This window comes from Trachemys scripta, chromosome 3, assembly GCF_013100865.1.
Source record: "Trachemys scripta elegans isolate TJP31775 chromosome 3, CAS_Tse_1.0, whole genome shotgun sequence".
Lineage (NCBI taxonomy): Eukaryota > Metazoa > Chordata > Testudines > Emydidae > Trachemys > Trachemys scripta.
In genome coordinates, this window is record NC_048300.1 from 53,650,232 (window position 1) to 53,669,999 (window position 19,768).

General features: G+C 46.6%; 1 protein-coding gene across 1 annotated transcript in view; it reads left to right on the forward strand.

The window, feature by feature from the left end:
- Positions 1–16,404: 16,404 nt before the first annotated feature.
- The window catches only part of LOC117874458 (ALK tyrosine kinase receptor-like), a 129,093-nt gene continuing 125,729 nt past the window's right edge, over positions 16,405–19,768 (forward strand). Inside the window, exons 1-2 of the mRNA XM_034764599.1 lie at positions 16,405–16,423; positions 17,005–17,124. Of these exons, the coding sequence (XP_034620490.1) occupies positions 16,405–16,423; positions 17,005–17,124 (139 nt within the window). The remainder of the gene's footprint in view (positions 16,424–17,004; positions 17,125–19,768) is intronic.

Genomic DNA, 19,768 nt, shown 5'->3' on the forward strand with positions numbered 1-19,768 from the left:
TCGGTGCGCAGTGCCCCAGCAGCACCGGCAATGCCGACAGCGCGGGTGGTGTCGGAAAAACCTCCCCGGCACCGGACCTCATCGGCACCGCAGCAGGTACCTCGACGCCGGTCATTATCCCCGGGGCATAAAAAAGCCCATAAGACGGGGACCTCTGTGCCGAAGACGCCGGCTCCCCCAGTGCCGGGGGTAGAGCCGAGTGCGCCGGTGGAGCACCGGAAACAGGTGCCTCCAGCACTGTCGACTCCGGCACCGAGGCCGTTGAGTCCGGTGCAGATAGCGTCTCCACCGAGACCGGCGGTAATACAACTCCCGTTGACTCCGGAGACCTTCGTGGCGGCGAGAGACTTGATAGCTCTCACGGAGCCGGCACCGCCTCAACCACTGGCACCGACGGCACCGTTGACTCGCCCGGTCCAGTCAAGGGGGAAACCTGCCTTGATGCGCCCTCCATCACAAGGGCTGGAACCTCGGCACCGGTCCAGGTCCAGAAGCAGGTCCAGAAGCAGGTCCCCACGCCGCTCACAGTCCCGGCACCGAATATCACCTCGGCACCGGTCGTACTCGCGGCCAAGATCTTCGTCGCGGCACCGTTCTACGTCTCGGCACCGCTATGATCGTCGGCACCGATCAACGTCGAGACGTAGTTCTCGGCACCGCTACGGTCGACGCTCGACGTCGAGAGGCCGCTCCCGGCACCGTGCATACTCCAGGTCCTCGTCAAGGTCCAGATCCGACTCCCGGCACCGACGAGGTCATCGGCACCGATCGCGGTCCCGGCACCGTTCGCCGGCACCGCGCAGAGATAGATCATCTCCGGACCGGTACCGTCAAGATCAGTGTCTCGCTCCTCGGAGGACCTGTCGAGATCGGCATACCCCCCTCAAGGGCAAGCCGAGGAACGGAACTTGGGCCATTGGCAGGAGATGGCAGAGGACCACTCTCATGGACCATCTCACTGGTCGTTTTGGACCCCGTGGGCGTACCACCAGGAGCAAGGGGCTCCAATACCATCGACCTCTCGCTCGGGTCACTCGGTTAGAAGGGCCCCAGAATCCACCATCTCTCGGCCTCCGCCAGGGGGCATGGAGGCTTCCGTGTCCACGCCACCTGACACCATAGACCCAAGTACAGGTGATGCTCCGGCCCAAGAGCAGGGGGATCAGGGCCCCCCCTTGGATCCAGTACCACCGGAGGCATCTTCCTCCTCCTCTCCGGATGAGGCAGTGGCGGGCACTTCATGTACAGGTCCCCCTCCGATAGATCTTCGGGCTCACCAGGATCTCCTGCGTAGGATGGCCCGTAATATGGACCTGCAGGCGGAGGAGATAGTGGAAGTGCAGGACCCTATCGTGAACATCCTCAGAGCGGATGCCCCATCGAGGGTGGCGTTACCCCTGATCCGCATGATTCAAACCAATGCGGATACGATATGGCAAACTCCTGCCTCTATCCCACCCACAGCGAGAGGGGTGGAAAGGAAATACTTTGTCCCGTCTAAGGACTACGGGTACTTGTATACCCACCCCCAACCGTGTTCACTGGTGGTGGCATCAGTGAACGCACGAGAACGCCACGGCCAGCAGGCGGCAGCGCCTAAATCAAAAGAGGCTAAGCGGCTCGATTTGTTTGGCCGTAAGGTTTACTCAGCCGGAGGGCTGCAACTTAGAGCGGCGAACCAACAGGCGCTACTGAGCCGCTACAATTTTAACTCCTGGAACTCTATGGGGAAGTTTAAGGAGTTGATCCCCCAAGAGTCCAGGGAAGAGTTTGGAGCCATGGTAGAGGAGGGTAAGAAGGTGGCTCGGACCTCCTTGCAGGCCTCCTTGGACATAGCGGACTCGGCTGCGAGGACCCTGGCTTCGGGTATCGCTATGCGGAGGATCTCCTGGCTTCAAGTTTCGGGTTTGCCTCCGGAGCTGCAGCAAACCCTACAGGATCTGCCCTTTGAGGGACATGGATTGTTCTCGGACAAGACGGACTCTCGCCTGCAGAGCCTCAAGGACTCGAGAACAATCATGCGCTCCCTGGGGATTCATGTTGTGGGACCTCAGCGCAGACCATTTAGACCGCAGCCTCAGCGCTTCTACCCCCCCCCCGCCTCGTCAGAGACAAGACTCGGCCCGGAGGCGAGGGCGAGGTGGTAGGAGAAGGTGGACCGGCCCTCAACCCGGCCAGAACCAGGGGCCACCTAGACCACCTTCAGGCCCCAGGCAGAACTTTTGAAGGTGCGGTCGAGGACGGCGCCCCAGTCATCCCCCAGGATCCAGCCCCCTCCTTTCGGGATCGTCTCTCCCACTTCCACCGTGCTTGGTCCCTTATAACTTCGGACCGTTGGGTCCTCCGCACGGTGGAGAGGGGATACGCTATCCAGTTTTCTTCTATCCCCCCCTCCCACCCCCCTTCCCCGTCCGTCTTCAGGGACCCTTCTCAAGAGCAACTTCTTATACAGGAGGTTTCTACGCTCCTGGCCATGGGAGCCATAGAGGAGGTTCCGATAGAGTTAAGGGGCAGGGGATTTTATTCCCGTTACTTCCTGATCCCCAAGTCCAAAGGAGGTCTGCGGCCCATCTTGGACTTGCGCGGACTCAACAAATTCGTAGTAAAGTTGAAGTTCCGCATGGTCTCTTTGGGGGCCATTATCCCTTCCCTCGATCCTGGAGACTGGTTCGCCGCCCTCGACATGAAAGACGCATACTTTCACATCTCAATCTACCCACCTCACAGACGCTTCCTGCGATTCGTGGTAAACACGGTGCACTACCAATTTGCAGTCCTTCCCTTCGGCCTATCCTCGGCCCCAAGAGTGTTCACGAAATGTATGGCTGTCGTGGCAGCGTACCTTCGTAGGCAAGGGATACAGGTGTTCCCGTACCTAGACGACTGGCTGGTACGCGGTCGCACCAAAGAGCAAGTTCAAGCTCACGTCCACAGAATAGTGCACACATTCAACGAGTTGGGCATCCTACTCAACAAGGACAAATCCACTCTAGAACCTACCCAGAGAATAGAATTCATCGGCGCAGTTCTAGACTCCAGACGTGCACAAGCCATCCTGCCAGACAACCGCTTTGGCACCATCATGAACCTCATTCAAGGGCTCAAGGCCTTCCCAACTACCACGGTGAGGTCGTGCCTTACCCTGCTGGGTCACATGGCTTCCTGCACGTACGTAACCAGGCATGCCAGACTTCGGCTTCGCCCACTCCAGACCTGGGTGTCGTCAATATACCGTCCACATCGGGACAGCCTGAACATGGTGGTCACGGACCCGAACTCGGTCCTGGCCTCCCTCACCTGGTGGCTAGATCACAATGTGGTCTGCGAGGGGATGCCATTTCACGCCCCACAACCCTCTCTGCACCTGGTCACAGACGCTTCATCTCTGGGTTGGGGCGCCCATCTCAACGAACACCATACCCAGGGCCTGTGGACTGCACCCCAGTTAGCCCTGCACATCAATGTTCGGGAACTGATGGCGGTGCGCCTGGCGTGACAGGCATTTCTCAATCTCCTACGTGGCCGCTGTGTGTTAGTTCTCATCGACAACACCACGGCCATGTTTTACATCAACAAGCAAGGAGGAGCACGTTCATCAATTCTATGCCAAGAGGCCATTCGCCTGTGGGACTTCTGCATCGCCCACTCAATTCATCTCACGGCATCGTTCCTCCCTGGAGTCCAGAACACTCTGGCGGACCGACTCAGCAGATCCTTCCAGACGCACGAGTGGTCTATCCGTCCGGACATCATACATTCCATCTTCCAGAAGTGGGGGTTTCCCCAGATAGACCTGTTTGCATCTCGAGACAACAGGAAGTGCCACGTGTTCTGCTCCCTACAAGGTCGAGCTCCGGGCTCCCTCTCGGATGCGTTTCTCCTTCCCTGGAAAGACCACCTGTTTTATGCATTCCCTCCGTTTCCTCTGGTCCACAAGGTACTGCTCAAATTGCGCAGAGACCAGGCACAGGTAATTCTGATCGCTCCAGCGTGGCCGAGACAACATTGGTACACCACGCTGTTGGAACTCTCGGTTCAGACACCGATCCCGCTTCCATTATGTCCGGATCTCATTTCCCAGGACCACGGTCGGCTGTGTCACCCCGACCTGCAATCACTCCACCTCACAGCGTGGCTGCTCCATGGTTCACCCAGGCAGAGCGGCAATGCTCGCACTCTGTCCAACAGATTCTGCTAAGCAGTAGGAAGCCCTCAACACGGACCACGTACCTGGCCAAGTGGAAACGGTTCTCCTGTTGGTGCGAACAACGAGCCACGCCCCCGTTGCAGGCACCTATTCCTCTCATCTTGGAATATCTCCTCTCCCTAAAACAGCAAGGGTTGGCGATATCTTCAATCAGAGTTCACCTGGCTGCTATATCAGCCTTTCACCCAGGGGAACTCGCGTCCTCGGTATTCTCTAACCCGATGGTCGTTAGATTCCTCAAGGGCTTAGACCGGACGTACCCACAACAGCGTCAGCCCGTCCCGACGTGGGATCTTAATCTGGTTCTCTCCAAACTCACAGGTCCTCCATTCGAACCACTAGCCACCTGTTCACTTTTGTACCTATCCTGGAAGACAGCCTTCCTCGTAGCCATCACCTCAGCAAGGCGCGTTTCTGAACTCAGGGCGCTTACATCCGAGCCCCCTTATACAGTTTTCCATAAGGATAAAGTGCAGCTTCGTCCACATCCTGCCTTTCTCCCTAAGGTGGTTTCTCCATTTCATATCAACCAGGACATATTTCTCCCGGTCTTTTATCCCAAACCACATGCCACTCGCCAGGATCAACGTTTGCATTCCCTGGACGTACGAAGGGCCCTGGCCTTCTATATTGACCGCACAAAGCACTTTAGAAAGACGACGCAACTCTTCGTTGCAGTGGCCGACTGAATGAAAGGCTCACCGGTCTCCTCACAACGACTATCCTCCTGGATTACGTCTTGCATCCGGACTTGCTATGACCTGGCAGGTGTCTCAGCACCGCACCTCACCGCTCACTCCACGAGGGCCCAAGCCTCTTCGACTGCTTTCCTGGCACATGTTCCGATACAGGACATTTGTAGAGCGGCGGTTTGGTCATCAGTCCACACGTTTACAGCTCACTATGCACTAGTGCAGTAGTCCAGGGACGATGCTGCATTTGGGTCAGCAGTTTTGCACACAACAATGTCTCACTCCGACCCCACCACCTAAGTTGGGCTTGGGAGTCACCTAATGGAATGGATATGAGCAAGCACTCGAAGAAGAAAAGACGGTTACTCACCGTTGTAACTGTTGTTCTTCGAGATGTGTTGCTCATATCCATTCCAAACCCGCCCCCCGTCCCCACTGTCGGAGTAGCCGGCAAGAAGGAACTGAGGGGGCGCCGGGTCGGCTGGGGTATATATTCAGCGCCATGAAGGCGCCACTCTAGGGGGCTCCACAGCCGACCCGCCGGTGTTGCTAGGGTAGAAAATCTTCCGACGATCGTGCACGCGGCGCGCACACACCTAATGGAATGGATATGAGCAACACATCTCGAAGAACAACAGTTACAACGGTGAGTAACCGTCTTTTTCTCTTCTGGGCCTGTCTCGTAGCAGGAAGCTTCTGGGTACACGTCTGGCTCTGTTGATTTGTTTCTTTATTTCCTTGTGTGGGTATCGTAGTTTTGACCAAGCATTCTCAGTTGTAGATCATCAGTGATCTACAACCCATCCTGGACAATGATCCCTCACTTTCACAGACCTTGGGAGGCAGGCCAGTCCTCGCCCACAGACAACCTGCCAACCTTAAGCATATTCTCACCAGCAACCAGCATCGCACCATAACAACTCTAACTCAGGAACCAACCCATGCAACAAACCTCGATGCCAACTCTGCCCACATATCTACACCAGCAACACCATCACAGGACCTGACCAGATCAGTTACAACATCACCGGCTCATTCACCTGCATGTCCACCAATGTTATATATGCCATCATATGCCAGCAATGCCCCTCTGCTATGTACATTGGCCAAACTGGACAGTCACTACGCAAGAGGATAAATGGACACAAGTCAGATATCAGGAATGGCAATATACAAAAACCTGTAGGAGAACACTTCAACCTCCCTGGCCACACAATAGCAGATGTAAAGGTAGCCATCTTACAGCAAAAAAACTTCAGGACCAGACTCCAAAGAGAAACTGCTGAGCTCCAGTTCATTTGCAAATTTGACACCATCAGATCAGGATTAAACAAAGACTGTGAATGGCAGTTTCTCCTCCCTTGGTGTTCATACCTCAACTGCTAGCAGAGCACCTCACCCTCCCTGATTGCACTAACCTCGTTATCTCCATACTGATTTATACCTGCCTCTGGAGATTTCCATTACTTGCATCTGAAGAAGTGAGGTTCTTACCCACAAAAGCTTATGCTCCCAATACTTCTGTTAGTCTCAAAGGTGCCACAGGACCCTCTGTTGCTTTTTACAGATTCAGACTAACACGGCTACCCCTCTGATACTTGGGTCTAACTGATCACCGTATATGGAGTTGGGAAGGAATTCCCCCCCCCCCAGGTCAGATTGGGAGTGACCTTTGTGGGGGTTTCGCCTTTGTTTGCAGCTTGAGGGTGCAGGGATTGCCAGGACTATCTGCGTATATCTCACTTAATCATTTCCCTGCAGCTGTAGGGGACTCAGGCATTGGTGCACCTCAGTCTTTCCTACTCTCTCCCTGTAGCACATAATAGTCTAGAGTCCTGTGGGCTGTAATACTTTGTCTAATTTGTAATATTGGGTTTATGGGTGGGTGTGGTTTGCGATGTGTAGGAGGTCAGACTAAATGATCTGGTGGTCCCTTCTGGCCTTAAACTCTATTACTGTAAGTTGTAGGTGTAGCTAAGAGGGGAATTTGACGCAGAGCATTTAAAATATGACTGGTACACCACTCCAGAAGCCTAAAAAACCAGCTACTTACTAGTATGTCAGCTGGAACTAGCCGGTAACTTGAGGGTGAATACAATATGTAAGTTAAAATTAAGGTGAAACCTAGCTCTTGTCAAATTTGTGTAGCAGGAAACATGATAGTACCTGTGTATTCCAAGGCCTAGAGATATTTTGATACCTTAATTTTTTCTCAGTATGTTTTCCACAATGTCCTTGAAACATTCTAAATGTGGAGTTTGGCTGATTCTAGGATCCAAGTTTTATAAGAGCCATTACTGTAAATATGTTCTAGCAATCTGAGATAATTACAAACACAGGTAGAGTAATAAGGCAGTATCCACAGGTAGCACTAAGCAGCAGGTATTTCTATGGAGACTTTTATTAACAGTGTGTGTGAAAGTGTGTGTGTGCACTCATCAAAAAATAACCACAGTGTTTTGTTAAAAATTCAAGATTTTAATATTGTTAAACATTAAAGAAATAGTCTAAACTTTTCCAACTTTCAGTAGCAGATTTAGAGTTAGTGGGGCCTTGTGCTCAGCTTCATTTTTGGGGGCCCACACCACGGGACCCAGACAAGAAAAAGAACATTTTCTCTTATCTCCCCCGCCCCCCGTTTTTCATTCTTTTTTTCTTCATCCTCCTTCTGTATTATAAGTAATAGGAAGTAAATGAAAATAAAGTGAGGCACCTTGATTGTTTTTGTAGTCTAACTTTTTTTTCACAGACCACTTGAAAAGTGCTGAAGGTCTCGGCGGACCACTTAATGATCTTTCCAAATATTGTTTGTTCCATTAGCTAATTATTGTAAAGTGCTTTGGATAATAGCGCTTTATAAAAAAAATCATAACCTTTCCTCGGTCCACCTGAATGGAGTTCTTAGACCACAGTTTGAGAATTTCTGGTCTAGATGAAAGCTTGTATTTGCATTATGCTGATGTGAAAAATGTGTAAATATAAAAAGTATAGATGATACATGAATGGAAAAATATAAGTAAACTTCCTCTGAAGAAACTTATTCAATTTGAAAAAAAAATTTATTCAGATAGTTTTTTTTCTACACTTTTTCTTTACAAAATCATCAATTAAGTCATCGTAAGTAATATTTTGTAAAGAGGCACTTTCAATTGTCAATATTGCTGAACTTGTCAAATGTTCCTGACTCATCGTGTTTCGCAAATAATTTTTAACTAGTTTCAATACAGAAAAAGAAAGTTCACCAGAAGCATTTGTGACAGGTATTGTTAAAGATATTTTCAGAATGGTTTCTACGTTTGAAAAGGTTGCCTGCAAACAGTCACGTACATGTCTATACAAATCAACTGGTGATCTCGAAGCACAGACCTCATCATTTTCGATTAAAATGAATGAAATGTTTCACTTCATCTTCAAAAATATTTATGTCTATGTCCTCTCGGTAGAATTCACTTAATTTCTTATTGTAGTGGCTTTTAGCATTTCCATCCATACTTCTGTCAAAAAACACGCAAAATAAATCAACAGTTTTCTTTAGAGATTCACCTCTATTCTGCAATTGCACTATTATTGTGTCACAAATAACACTAACTGTCTCAACAATGATCTTCTCTTTCCCTTTTAAATTGATTTCATTGTCTCTAGTTTCATTGAAAAATAACTTCCTGGGTTTTTTTACGCTTCTCATCAGATATATCAGAGGAACATATATTTTCTGTTAATGTTAGTGCCTCTGCTTTCACCGAGCTATAGTCATTTGAAACATCCATGACAAAACTTGTAACTGAGGCTAACAATTGTGCAGCATTCAATAAATTTGTATCAACCTTTTGCAGTGATTTGCTGATGGCATTAATTCTTTGAAGTAAACAGTTCCACAAAAGAGTAAAAGCAGCAATATCGTACTTTTTCAAATTTTTCTACTAAGGATTTTGCTTCAGTTTTCGCACATGGTTTTTCAGAAATTGATGTGGCTATGTCTAATAAGGTTTTCTTTATAACATCATAGCTCATTTTCAAAGCCAAAACAGCATCTGCACGAGCAGACCACCTGGTGTCACAAATTCTTTTGACCGTCAAATGTTTTCCATTTGTCTACGCCAAGCATGATTATAGAATACTCCACCAATGTGTGGAAACTGGAGAAAAAAAAGGCATACATGTTTTGAACAAAGTCAAAGTGTAGCTCCCTCACAAAATTCGGCTGCAGCACTGCAGATTAAATTTAAGCAATGGCTGGAACATGGAATGAATAAAGCAGAGGGATTTGCATTGTTCAGTCTTGCCTGTAGACATGAATATTTTCCTGCCATATTTGCGGCATTATCAAAGCTCTGCCCATGACAATTTTTGATATCCAAACCTAAATTTGCAATGATTTCCAAAACTGTCATCTCTAGACATTCAGAAGTGTGGGATTTTAGTGGGACAAAACAAAGAAATTGCTCTACAACGTCACCATTGCTGGTCACATATCTTAAAATTAATGTTAATTGGTCTACATGACTCACATCTGGTATTGAATCAAGTATTATGAAATAGTACTTAGCGTCCTTTACTTCATCAGTGAATTGGTTTCTGAGCTGCTCTGCCATTATAGTGATGAATTCATTGTAGGTTTGGTGTGTTAAAAAGTTGGTCTTCCCTGAGCCACAATACTGATAATTTTTCAAATGTTCATTGAGAAAATTGTCAAATTCCCTAAGATATTCAAGGCAGGTTAAAAAAAATTACCTTTTCGATTTGACAATGATGACTCATCGTGTCGTTTTAGAGATAATCCCAAAGAAGACAGCAGTTTGACCATGGCAACAACATGTCTCAGCACTTTCCTCCAATAAGAACACTCCTTTTCAAAGTGAGCCAAAAACACGGAATCAATTCTTCCAGATACTTTACACCTTTGAACAAACTTACACGTAGCATTAATATGAGCTTTGGAAGTTTCATGATCAGCGATATGTCTTGCAATGTTTCTCCAATTAGAGTGCCTGTTGACAAATGTTTGTTTTCCTTTACTATGGTCAGGGAATAATTTGCAAATGTAACAGTAGAATGCCTTGGTGGTTTCCGAAAAAATCAACCAATTTCTCATTTCTATCCCATTTTTCTTCATCCTCAGAAAATGGGACTCATGAAGACCTCTAAATTGCTTTTGTCCTCCAACCTCAGACTCTTTTCTCAAATTTTCCAGATTACCTACATTTTATGGTTTATTTACTAAGAAAAAATCAATATCCAATTCAATAAAAAATATCCCATTAAACAGATTTTGGCCATAATGCATTGTCTTCAGGGTAGGTTTCTTCCCTTATTTTGACAAAATTACCAATATTTTGTAGTTCCATTTACACTTCAGAGTCCACTTGTTCAACTTTTGCAGTTGTCCTGGTATCCCCACAACTCAGCAAGTGATCAGATAATTCAGATGTTTCCTCGCCCATAGTTTTTGATGAATGTCCACTATTCAATACTTCAAGCTTTTAAAAATAAGATGACAAACTGTCTTTTTTCTTAGCTTTGTCTTCTTGCTTCGTCTTCACTTTTTTTGTGTTTTTGACTGCCAGGCTCATAGTGTCGCTTCATTATTGCTAAAAAACGGACCTTGATTTTAGGCAGATTTAAAAATGTTTGAAAGAGCAGGGGTATAGTCACGGGTGGGCCTGGGTGGGCCATGGACCACCCAATTAGGTTTAATGCCAGTGGCCCTGGAAAGTTCTTAATAGTAGGGTGCTGAAAGCCAGCCCCTCTCCCTTCCAGCCACGGGTTCAGACCTGGGCGCGGATCGCAGGGCGGCATCTGGGACCATAGACATAGGAACTAGGGGTGCGGGCAGGGCTGCTGACAGAATTGCCAGGCTCTGGGGCAAGGTGGGGGGCTGGCTCTTGGCCCCCAGAAGGGGCGGGGCCTCAGGTGGAAGGGACAGGGCTGGGGGCCCAGCGCATGAGCAGAGCTGCCATGGAGCTGGAGAAGGAGACAGGAGAGGAGACACCAAGATCTCCATGGCCACTAATCTCCATGGCCCAGTGGTCCCATGGTGGCTGGCCCAGAGGAGCGGGCAGAGACCTGCATGGGCTGAACACCCACCAGAAGATGAGGGGGGGCACAGTTCCCTCAGCGGGCACCTGAGTGCCCTGCTGCCTCCGCACGCTCATCTCTGCTCACCTCCCCCTGCCTGCGGGCTCTGCACTGGTTCCTGCGGCCAGCTCCATCCCCCGGCCAGCCCCCTGCTTCCCACAAGCTCGGTGCCATCCCCCGGCTCCCCACCCTCCCCCCATGGGCTGCGCCCAGCCACCATTCACCAGGCAGCGGCAAGCGGCGCGAACACGGACCGAAGGACTCAGGAGAAGAAGGGGACAGCCACGCAGCCAGCAGCCAGAGAGAAGTGGAGGTTTCCCTTTCAAAGCGCCGCTTCTCTCCTGCGGCAGTGTGGCCGCCCTGTGCTCCTCCTGCATCGTCCGGCCCACACTCGCCACCGCCCGTACCTCCCGCCCGCTCCCCTGAGGCTGCAGGTGAGCCTCCTTCCCTGCTTTCCTGCCCCCCACAGCTTCTGCCCCCACAGTCCCTCCTGTGGAGCGGGCTGCCCGAGTGCCTGGCTATGGGGCCCCCTGTTGTTGGGTGGCACCATGCCAGGGCATGGTACATTTCGCAGTAAATCCGCCCCTGCCAACCTTGACAACTCCCCTTAATTTTTTAAAAATGTATTTGTTTTGTCCACCCACCTTTCTTTCTAAAATTGGGGGCGGTGGGTGGGAGAGAGAGTGTGTTTATGTATATTAAAGGAGGAAGAAAAACAAAAATGGAAAACAAAGTCATCATTTTTCATTTTATTGAATTGGAAAAATAGAATATTTATATTAATAAGCCATTTTTCATAAAAAAGCGTTGAATGAATAATTTTGAACTGCTGTCTCACTCCCTGTATATGTGTATGTTGTTTAAAATATAATGTACATATCATTGCATGTGGACTTATATGATCAAGTCCTGACTTCAGCAAATGTAAACTATGACCCTTTTTAATCCAAACTCTCGGTTAGCTGAATGAAATTCAAATTCCCTTCAAGTGCCCAAAGTCAGAATTTGGCCCTGAAAGCTCCTTTAGGCAGACAGGTTAAAGATAGCCAAAGATGCAAACGAAGGATTTGAATGTTTAAACCTCTGTACTGAAATGTGCCTCCTCTCTATAGTTTATTATATACTGCCATGCTTCTGGCTACTAAAAATGGAGCTGTCAGCTTCCAGTTGCTAATTCATTTGTTTATTTAAAAGGTTAGTGTTACTGCTATAAAAAAAAGTGATAAAGCACCATGGCACAAGGAACCAGAAAGGATAGTTGGCATGTTGTGTAAGAGAGGAAGATTCCGGCTCAGATTCTGCTCCCTTAAGGAAGCAAAAACATTTTATTCTGTAAAATGACAGCAAAATAATTTATTTGTGGATTATTCTCGAGAGACTCATAAAAGCATGAGGAATTTGTTTATTTGATTTGTAGGTCTTACTGTAATTACCTTTCAGGACATGAAATACCTTGGAGCTACAATAAAGTGGAAGAGGAAAGGTCTTTCTTTCTCTTGACCTGTGACTCTTACCTGAAATCAAATAATTAATTCCTCATTGAGGAGCATGGCCTCTTGTCTATACAAAAACCTTTTACCCATCATCTTTCTCTGAAGATGACTTAATTGGGAAGGATTCATAACTTCTGATAGAATCTTCTTGCCTTTGTATTAAGGCCAATAATCCAAACAAAGACCTTGAGATAAAGTTACAGGATTATAAAGAGTACAGGGAAGCAAAAACATCATTAGGGTAAGATCAATTGAACTGAATCTCAAGGCTGCATCTACACTATAATATTTTTATAAAATCCTGAATTATTAACATAAGAATAGCCGTACCGGGTCAGACCAAAGGTCCATTTAGCCCAGTATCCTGTCTACCGACAGTGGCCAAGGTGCCCCAGAGGGAGTGAACCTAACAGGCAATGATCAAGTGATCTCTTTCCTGCCATCCATCTCCATCCTCTGACAAAGAGAGGCTAGGGACACCATTCCTTACCCATCCTGGCTAATAGCCATTAATGGACTTAACCACCATGAATTTATCCAGTTCTCTTTTAAACGCTGTTATAGTCCTAGCCTTCACAACCTCCTCAGGCAAGGAGTTCCACAAGTTGACTGTGCGCTGAGTGAAGAAGAACATCCTTTTATTTGTTTTAAATCTGCTGCCTATTAATTTCATTTGGTGACCCCTAGTTCTTGTATTATGGGAATAAGTAAATAACTTTTCCTTATTCACTTTCTCCACATCACTCATGATTTTATATACCTCTATCATATCCCTCCTTAGTCTACTCTTTTCCAAGCCGAAGAGTCCTAGCCTCTTTAATCTCTCCTCATATGGGACCCGTTCCAAACCTCTAATCATTTTAGTTGCCCTTTTCCGAACCTTTTCTAGTGCCAGTATATCTTTTTTGAGATGAGGAGACCACATCTGTACACAGTATTCGAGATGTGGGTGTACCATTGATTTATATAAGGGCAATAATATATTCTCAGTCTTATTCTCTATCCCCTTTTTAATAATTCCTAACATCCTGTTTGCTTTTTTGACCGCCTCTGCACACTGCGTGGACATCTTCAGAGAACTATCCATGATGACTCCAAGATCTTTTTCCTGACTCGTTGTAGCTAAATTAGCCCCCATCATATCGTATGTATAGTTGGGGTTATTTTTTCCAATGTGCATTACTTTACATTTATCCACATTACATTTCATTTGTAATTTTGTTGCCCAATCACTTAGTTTTGAGAGATCTTTTTGAAGTTCTTCATAGTCTGCTTTGGTCTTAACTATCTTGAGCAGTTTAGTATCATCTGCAAACTTTGCCACCTCACTGTTTACCCCTTTCTCCAGATCATTTATGAGAACTACCATTGGCGTAACTCTCTTCAGTATTAGCAATAGCAGAAGAGCTAGTGTAGGCAGCGCTCAGGTATTTTTACTTCAGTGTCATTTAGCCCTGCTCGGAGACAACTTTAATTCTGACTCCAGAATTTGGATAGGAAAAAACTTACTACACACTTTTGCAGTAAAAGCAAGTGCATTAGTAAGATATGTTTCAATCTAGGTGAGGTTGGAGTTAGAGTGGCATGAATCTGAAGAAGGGGGGATATGTGCAATGGTGGGTTATAACTGATGTGAAGGTGGGGAGTCTGGCAGAATGTTTGGGTGTTAGGATTTTGGGTTGGTAAGGTATAGTATGCCAAATGAGGTTGGTCTGGGTATTAACAGTGACTTAACTCTGCTTGTAGGAAATGCAGTTGAGTGGCCTTCACTGTAAGAGGGGTGGGTGTAAGAGAGAGAGATGGAGGCCTGCTACAAATTTCAGATTGACATCTGACCTTTTCGAGAATTCAGAGGGGTTCACAACCAAGGTTCTATCTATCTACCAAGAACAATTGCGCTCATTTAGGGCTTGTAGAGATCAAGAGGCCTCAAAGATCTTGTCCTTATGAAGCAGATGATTTGGAAATAGGATGCTGAATCTCTCCACATTCTGTAGCGTCGATGGATGCTTACCTTATTATGTGACAGGGAGTACTGCCATTGGTCACCCAGTCCCAAATCAAGTGACACACCCTTAATACATTTATTTGTTTGGCTGTTCGTTTAGTGGAGTCAGCCACTTCAAGAACTTCATTTGTTCAATACAGTAACTCCTCACTTAAAGTCGTCCCGATTAACGTTGTTTCGTGTTACATTGCTGATCAATTAGAGAACATGCTCATTTAAAGTTACACAATGCTCCTTATAATGTTGTTTAGCAGCCACCTGCTTTGTTCACGGCTTGCAGAAAGAGCAGCCCATTGGAGCTAGCTGGTGGGGGCTTGGAACCAGGGTGGACCAGCAGCTCCCCATCAGCTCCCCGCTCCCCTAAGTTCCCTGTGTGGCAGCCGCCCAGCAGGCTATCAATTGCCAGCAGTTCAGCTGTCCCTCCCCCTACTGCCATGTGCTGCTCCTGCCCTCTGCCTTGGAGATGCTTCTGGGAGCCCCTGCTTGCTGTGCAAGGGGGTGGAAAGGGGTGCTAATGTCAGGGTGTCCCCCTCCCCCTTGCTCCTGCCCCCCTGCTTATCCCATCTCCATGGTGTGGGGGGGGGGAGAACACGGGAGGGAGCTTTCTGGCAGCAGCAGCTGTCTCAACTTACCGATCTACCTAAAAAGGCAATGTACTTAGAGTGGGGTCAGCATACTTAAAGGAGCAATGCTCATCTCTCTCTCTCTCTCTCTCTCTCTCTCTCTCACAGGGTGTGTGTCTCTGTCTCTGTATGCCATAATGTCTCCCCTCCCTCCATTTGTGCTGCCTTGTAGAGTGTGAGGCTACATTAACAACGTGTTAACCCTTGAGGGCTCAGCCGAGTGCTAGTTCATCATTTAGCCAGTAAGGCATTCCTTGGGAAATATCCCACCCTCTGACTTCACCACCTCAACCAAGTTTCACAATCATCATTGCTGTGTACAGTATTAAATTGTTTGTTTAAAATTTATACTATGTTTACACACACATACAGTATACATTTTAAACAAACAATTTAATACTGTACACAGCAATGATGAAAAAAATCCCCCTCCTCCCCCCCATTTACGTTAATTCTTATGGGGAAATTGGATTTGCTTAACATCGTTTCATGTAAAGTCGCATTTTTCAGTAACATAACTACAATGTTAAGCAAGGAGTTACTGTATATTTTACTTTTAAATTCAGCAATACTAGTCTAATGACAGTAAAATTGTTGAAATAGTCAGACCCTAGCAACAAACAGGACTTTGGTAATGAAATCCGACATTACCACCATGATCAAGTCTCAATGAAGGACATAAGTCAACCACTAACCACTTGAGGTTAGATAGACACAAGCACCCCTGCCCCCAGCTAAGTCATTGCATAGTTGTGTATTAAGTTTGTATGTAGGGAGATTACTCCTTTATTTACAGTTAAATATGGGATACTAGACTTGATGGTCCACAGGTCTGATCCACTCTGGCAATATCTATGTTGCTAAATTCCACCCAATAATATATAGTATTCAGTTATTTTACCATAAGTTCGCAAAGGATCAAGATATAGTTCAGCCATCAAGGAAACTAAACTTTTGTCTACACTTCCAGGATGAGTGACAAAACAATACTGTGTTGAAGCCAGTTTATATCCTAAAGGTTATTGTTGCAATCGGTAGAGTTAAAGTTAGCATACATTGTGTCTTTATATGAAAGGCTAGTACTTGATTCTCCTCTTGTTTATGCCATGGTTACTCACAATTTATACCAGTATGAGTGAGATCAGAATCAAGTCCTTGCAATCTTCAGAAAACATAAAAATCTGAATCCCTTGAATTGACCACATTTCCATACCCTTGGAATTCTATTGCACCTGTCAGGCTTGCCTTTTAATTCAGGCACCATTTCTCATATTATGTAGAGTTATCCTGGTTTTGCAAAGTGGATATGGATAAAATTGACCATCGTAACCCATTCTAGTTCATTGTAACAGTCTAAATCCCTGAAGGCTTGTTTCAAACGTTTTAATTTATGCAGCAAAAACTCAGCAGAGCATGAATTCACCTGCTTTATGTGCAGGATTCCAGGTGCAAAAAACAAACACACACACACTAAGCTTAAAGCACTCTGAGGTCAAAGCAAATCTTGGAAACACAGAGGGGTAGTGTTGACAATTCTGCTGAGCAACAATACTCGTTTTTCATATGTAAAACAAACAATTTATCCTGATTCTCCCTGTGCACATTGATGGGTAAAAGACATCCTTTCAGCCATTGAAACTATTAAATCCTACTATGAATCTGCTTTGGATTGAAACATAACTGTATATCATTTAATTTTCAGTTTCCAATGGATATGGTATTCTTTATGTCCTGTCATAAACAGCAGCTTAGTACTGCAATGTGCTGTTAAACTGTTTCTGTGTTGTACCCAAGAGGTGACTGCATTTCAGCACTTATTACATGTAGTCTGTAAAGCACTTTAGGATCCTTCAGCCTGTTATTTATATTACATTTATTTGCATTTATCCTTTTCTTTTATTTAAAGGTATGAGCACGTTGGAATCTCCCACAAATATTCCTTCTCTCCCCCTTGATTTCTCTGCCTGGAATTTAACTTGGGTCATGAAAGACTCTTCCCCGTTCTTCCCTCACAGCGGACAACATGGTAAGTAGGCTTATTCTCTATTCCCACGCAACTTTACATAAATACTGTATCGGTGTGGTAGTAGTTCAAAACATTAAAATAGCCGTGTTCCCCCTGCTCTTAGAGAGGGCCTACACTAGCAGATCAGATTGCTGGGTCATAACCACTGCACTTTTAATTTACCTACCTTTATGGTTGGGCCCAAGCTGCTAAACATGTATCTTGGATTGCAAATGCCTCAAAGTGTGTTTGGAGCTGAGAATGTATTTGGCCTACTATAAAGATAGGGACCATTTTCAAAATTTGGGTTTGTTACATCACCTTCACTGGGGCAAGATGGGAGTGGAACAGATCTGGGATTATGGTTCAGACTATTCTCTGATATGACCTAATTAATGATAATGTAAAACCACATTCATATGGTAGAATGATATGCCAGTGTTTTCCTGGTCAGAGCAGGATGGAATAAAGATATATCCAGCATGCAATAGTAAAAGGACTGAAGGAGGATATATCCACCACCAGTTTTTCATGAGAAGAGATAAGGTGGAGAGAGGCTAATAAGATTTACTCACCCCAAGCCTGTAATTATCTGCTTGAGGGAAAAGTTTGACCTACCTATATGAAGGAGTTCCATATATCTTCAAATTTATGTTGCAGCCTTTTATGCTGTGCAATATATATTATTTGTACTGGCATACAATAGCTGCTTCTAGCTGTTGTAGCTGCGTGACTGATGAGGACGCACCAATTTCATTTTAGAAGGGACAGTAGCAAATCCCCCGCACCCCCAGCTTTCACAGAGGCTTCAAGGAAGATTTCTCATTTATCCTTTATTACTTCATCCTAACCTCTTTAAATTTCTCAGAAATATGATTCCAAGAGAAGGGTTTGTTCTAAGAACCTAAAATCATGTGGATTGGTTCCATCTAATGGAATCACATGTAGATAAATGTACGGTATCTAAGTTTTAAATGACTTACAATGACTTTTGGCTGATTATATAATCTGTCTGGATGAAGTTCTATCAATGCCCAACCCACCATTCTGCAATTAATGGCAGGAAATCGATTGTATATGTTACACAAAGATGATCCCTGCTCAGTGCTCCAGAATTGGCAGAGACAATATTTTCATATGTAACCCTTCTGCCAGGTGGAGCTAGCAACAACAAGGGCCGGGTTCAGTATCTAGGGGTTCCTTTTCGACAATACTAAACAAAACCGGTTTGAGCCCAAACCCAGTGACCTGGGACAATTACACCCCACTCCCTGGGCACCTCTAAGAGGCAATACTTCCCCTCTCACAAGAACAGAGTTTGAGTGTAGCAAAAACTTTTAATAAAAGGAGAGAAGTAACTCAGCATTAATTTGGGAAAACCCTGTAACTAGGGTTCATAAACATAAACCATGAGCAAAAGACCCAAGTAAGTTGGGCAGTGTCCTTTTCCCCTCAGGTTCTTAAGTCCAGCAGCGCAAAAGTCCTTTTAATGTGCCCGTCCCACCCCACTCACAGTTTCTGTCCTTGGCCAGTGCAGCCCCAGAGTTCGGAGGTTCATCTGCACAGTTCACCTCCCGCCTTGGGTAGAAGGCGGGGCAAGGAGGCATATTACATGCATTGCCCTGCTGGCCGATTGCCACTCTGCTCTGGCCCTCTCAGCCAGCCACCCTGCTGGTCATGTGCCTCCCCACCAGCTGCCGTGCTGGCCACTGGCCGTGCCTCTCCGCCAGCTGCCCTGCTGACCACTTGCCAAGATGTTTTCAGGTCCAACCACTTAACACAGCTCTCAGTGATTTCAGCTGTTAGTGGGGGAACCTTGCTGGTGCACGTGGGGCAGGCTCTTGAAATAGAGACACTGTCCCAAAGTAGGTCTAATACTTAGACCAGGGATCGGCCACCTTTGGCACGCGGCTCGCCAGGGTAAGCACCCAGGCGGGCCAGGCCGGTTTGTTTACCTGCTGCATCCGTAGGTTCTGCCGATCACGGCTCCCACTGGCCACACTTCGCTGCTCCAGGGCAATGGGGACGGCGGGAAGTCGTGCTTACTGTGGTGGGCTGCGTACCAAAGGTTGCTGATCCCTGACTTAGACCTAAGTATCAGTGATTGCAGCTCTGTAGCATGTAACAAGACTCTCAATTGAGTCTAAATTAGCTCTTTTATTATACCGTGCAGAGAAGAATGGTCAAAGGGTGTCTAGAACCCTTAAACAGGGCCCGCACCACCAGGTACAGATACCCGTTCCCCCCCCCCCCCCAACCCATTGGGCTTTGGAACCCATGTCCCCTGCCTAGCAAGTGCCGTTCAGTTGAGAGTGAGTCCCTCCATCAGGGTATGTCGGGTACAGTTCTGCTGCCCTTGGTTCACACAACAAGGATAACAACCCTTTATTACTCCTGCCCCAATAACAAGGAGACTGGGGATCCAACACCAGCCACAAGTGATCATTTAGGCAAGCAATCCCATCATGCTGAGCACCTAGGCAGGGAGTGTGTGTCCATGCAAACAAGATCAGCTCCTGAAGTTCTTTTCCACCGCTCACCACTAGATGTCAGGGGAGAGCTCATTCAGACTCTGCTTACATCTAGAGATGTTTCAGAGTAGCAGCCGTGTTAGTCTGTATCCACAAAAAGAACAGGAGTACTTGTGGCACCTTAGAGACTAACG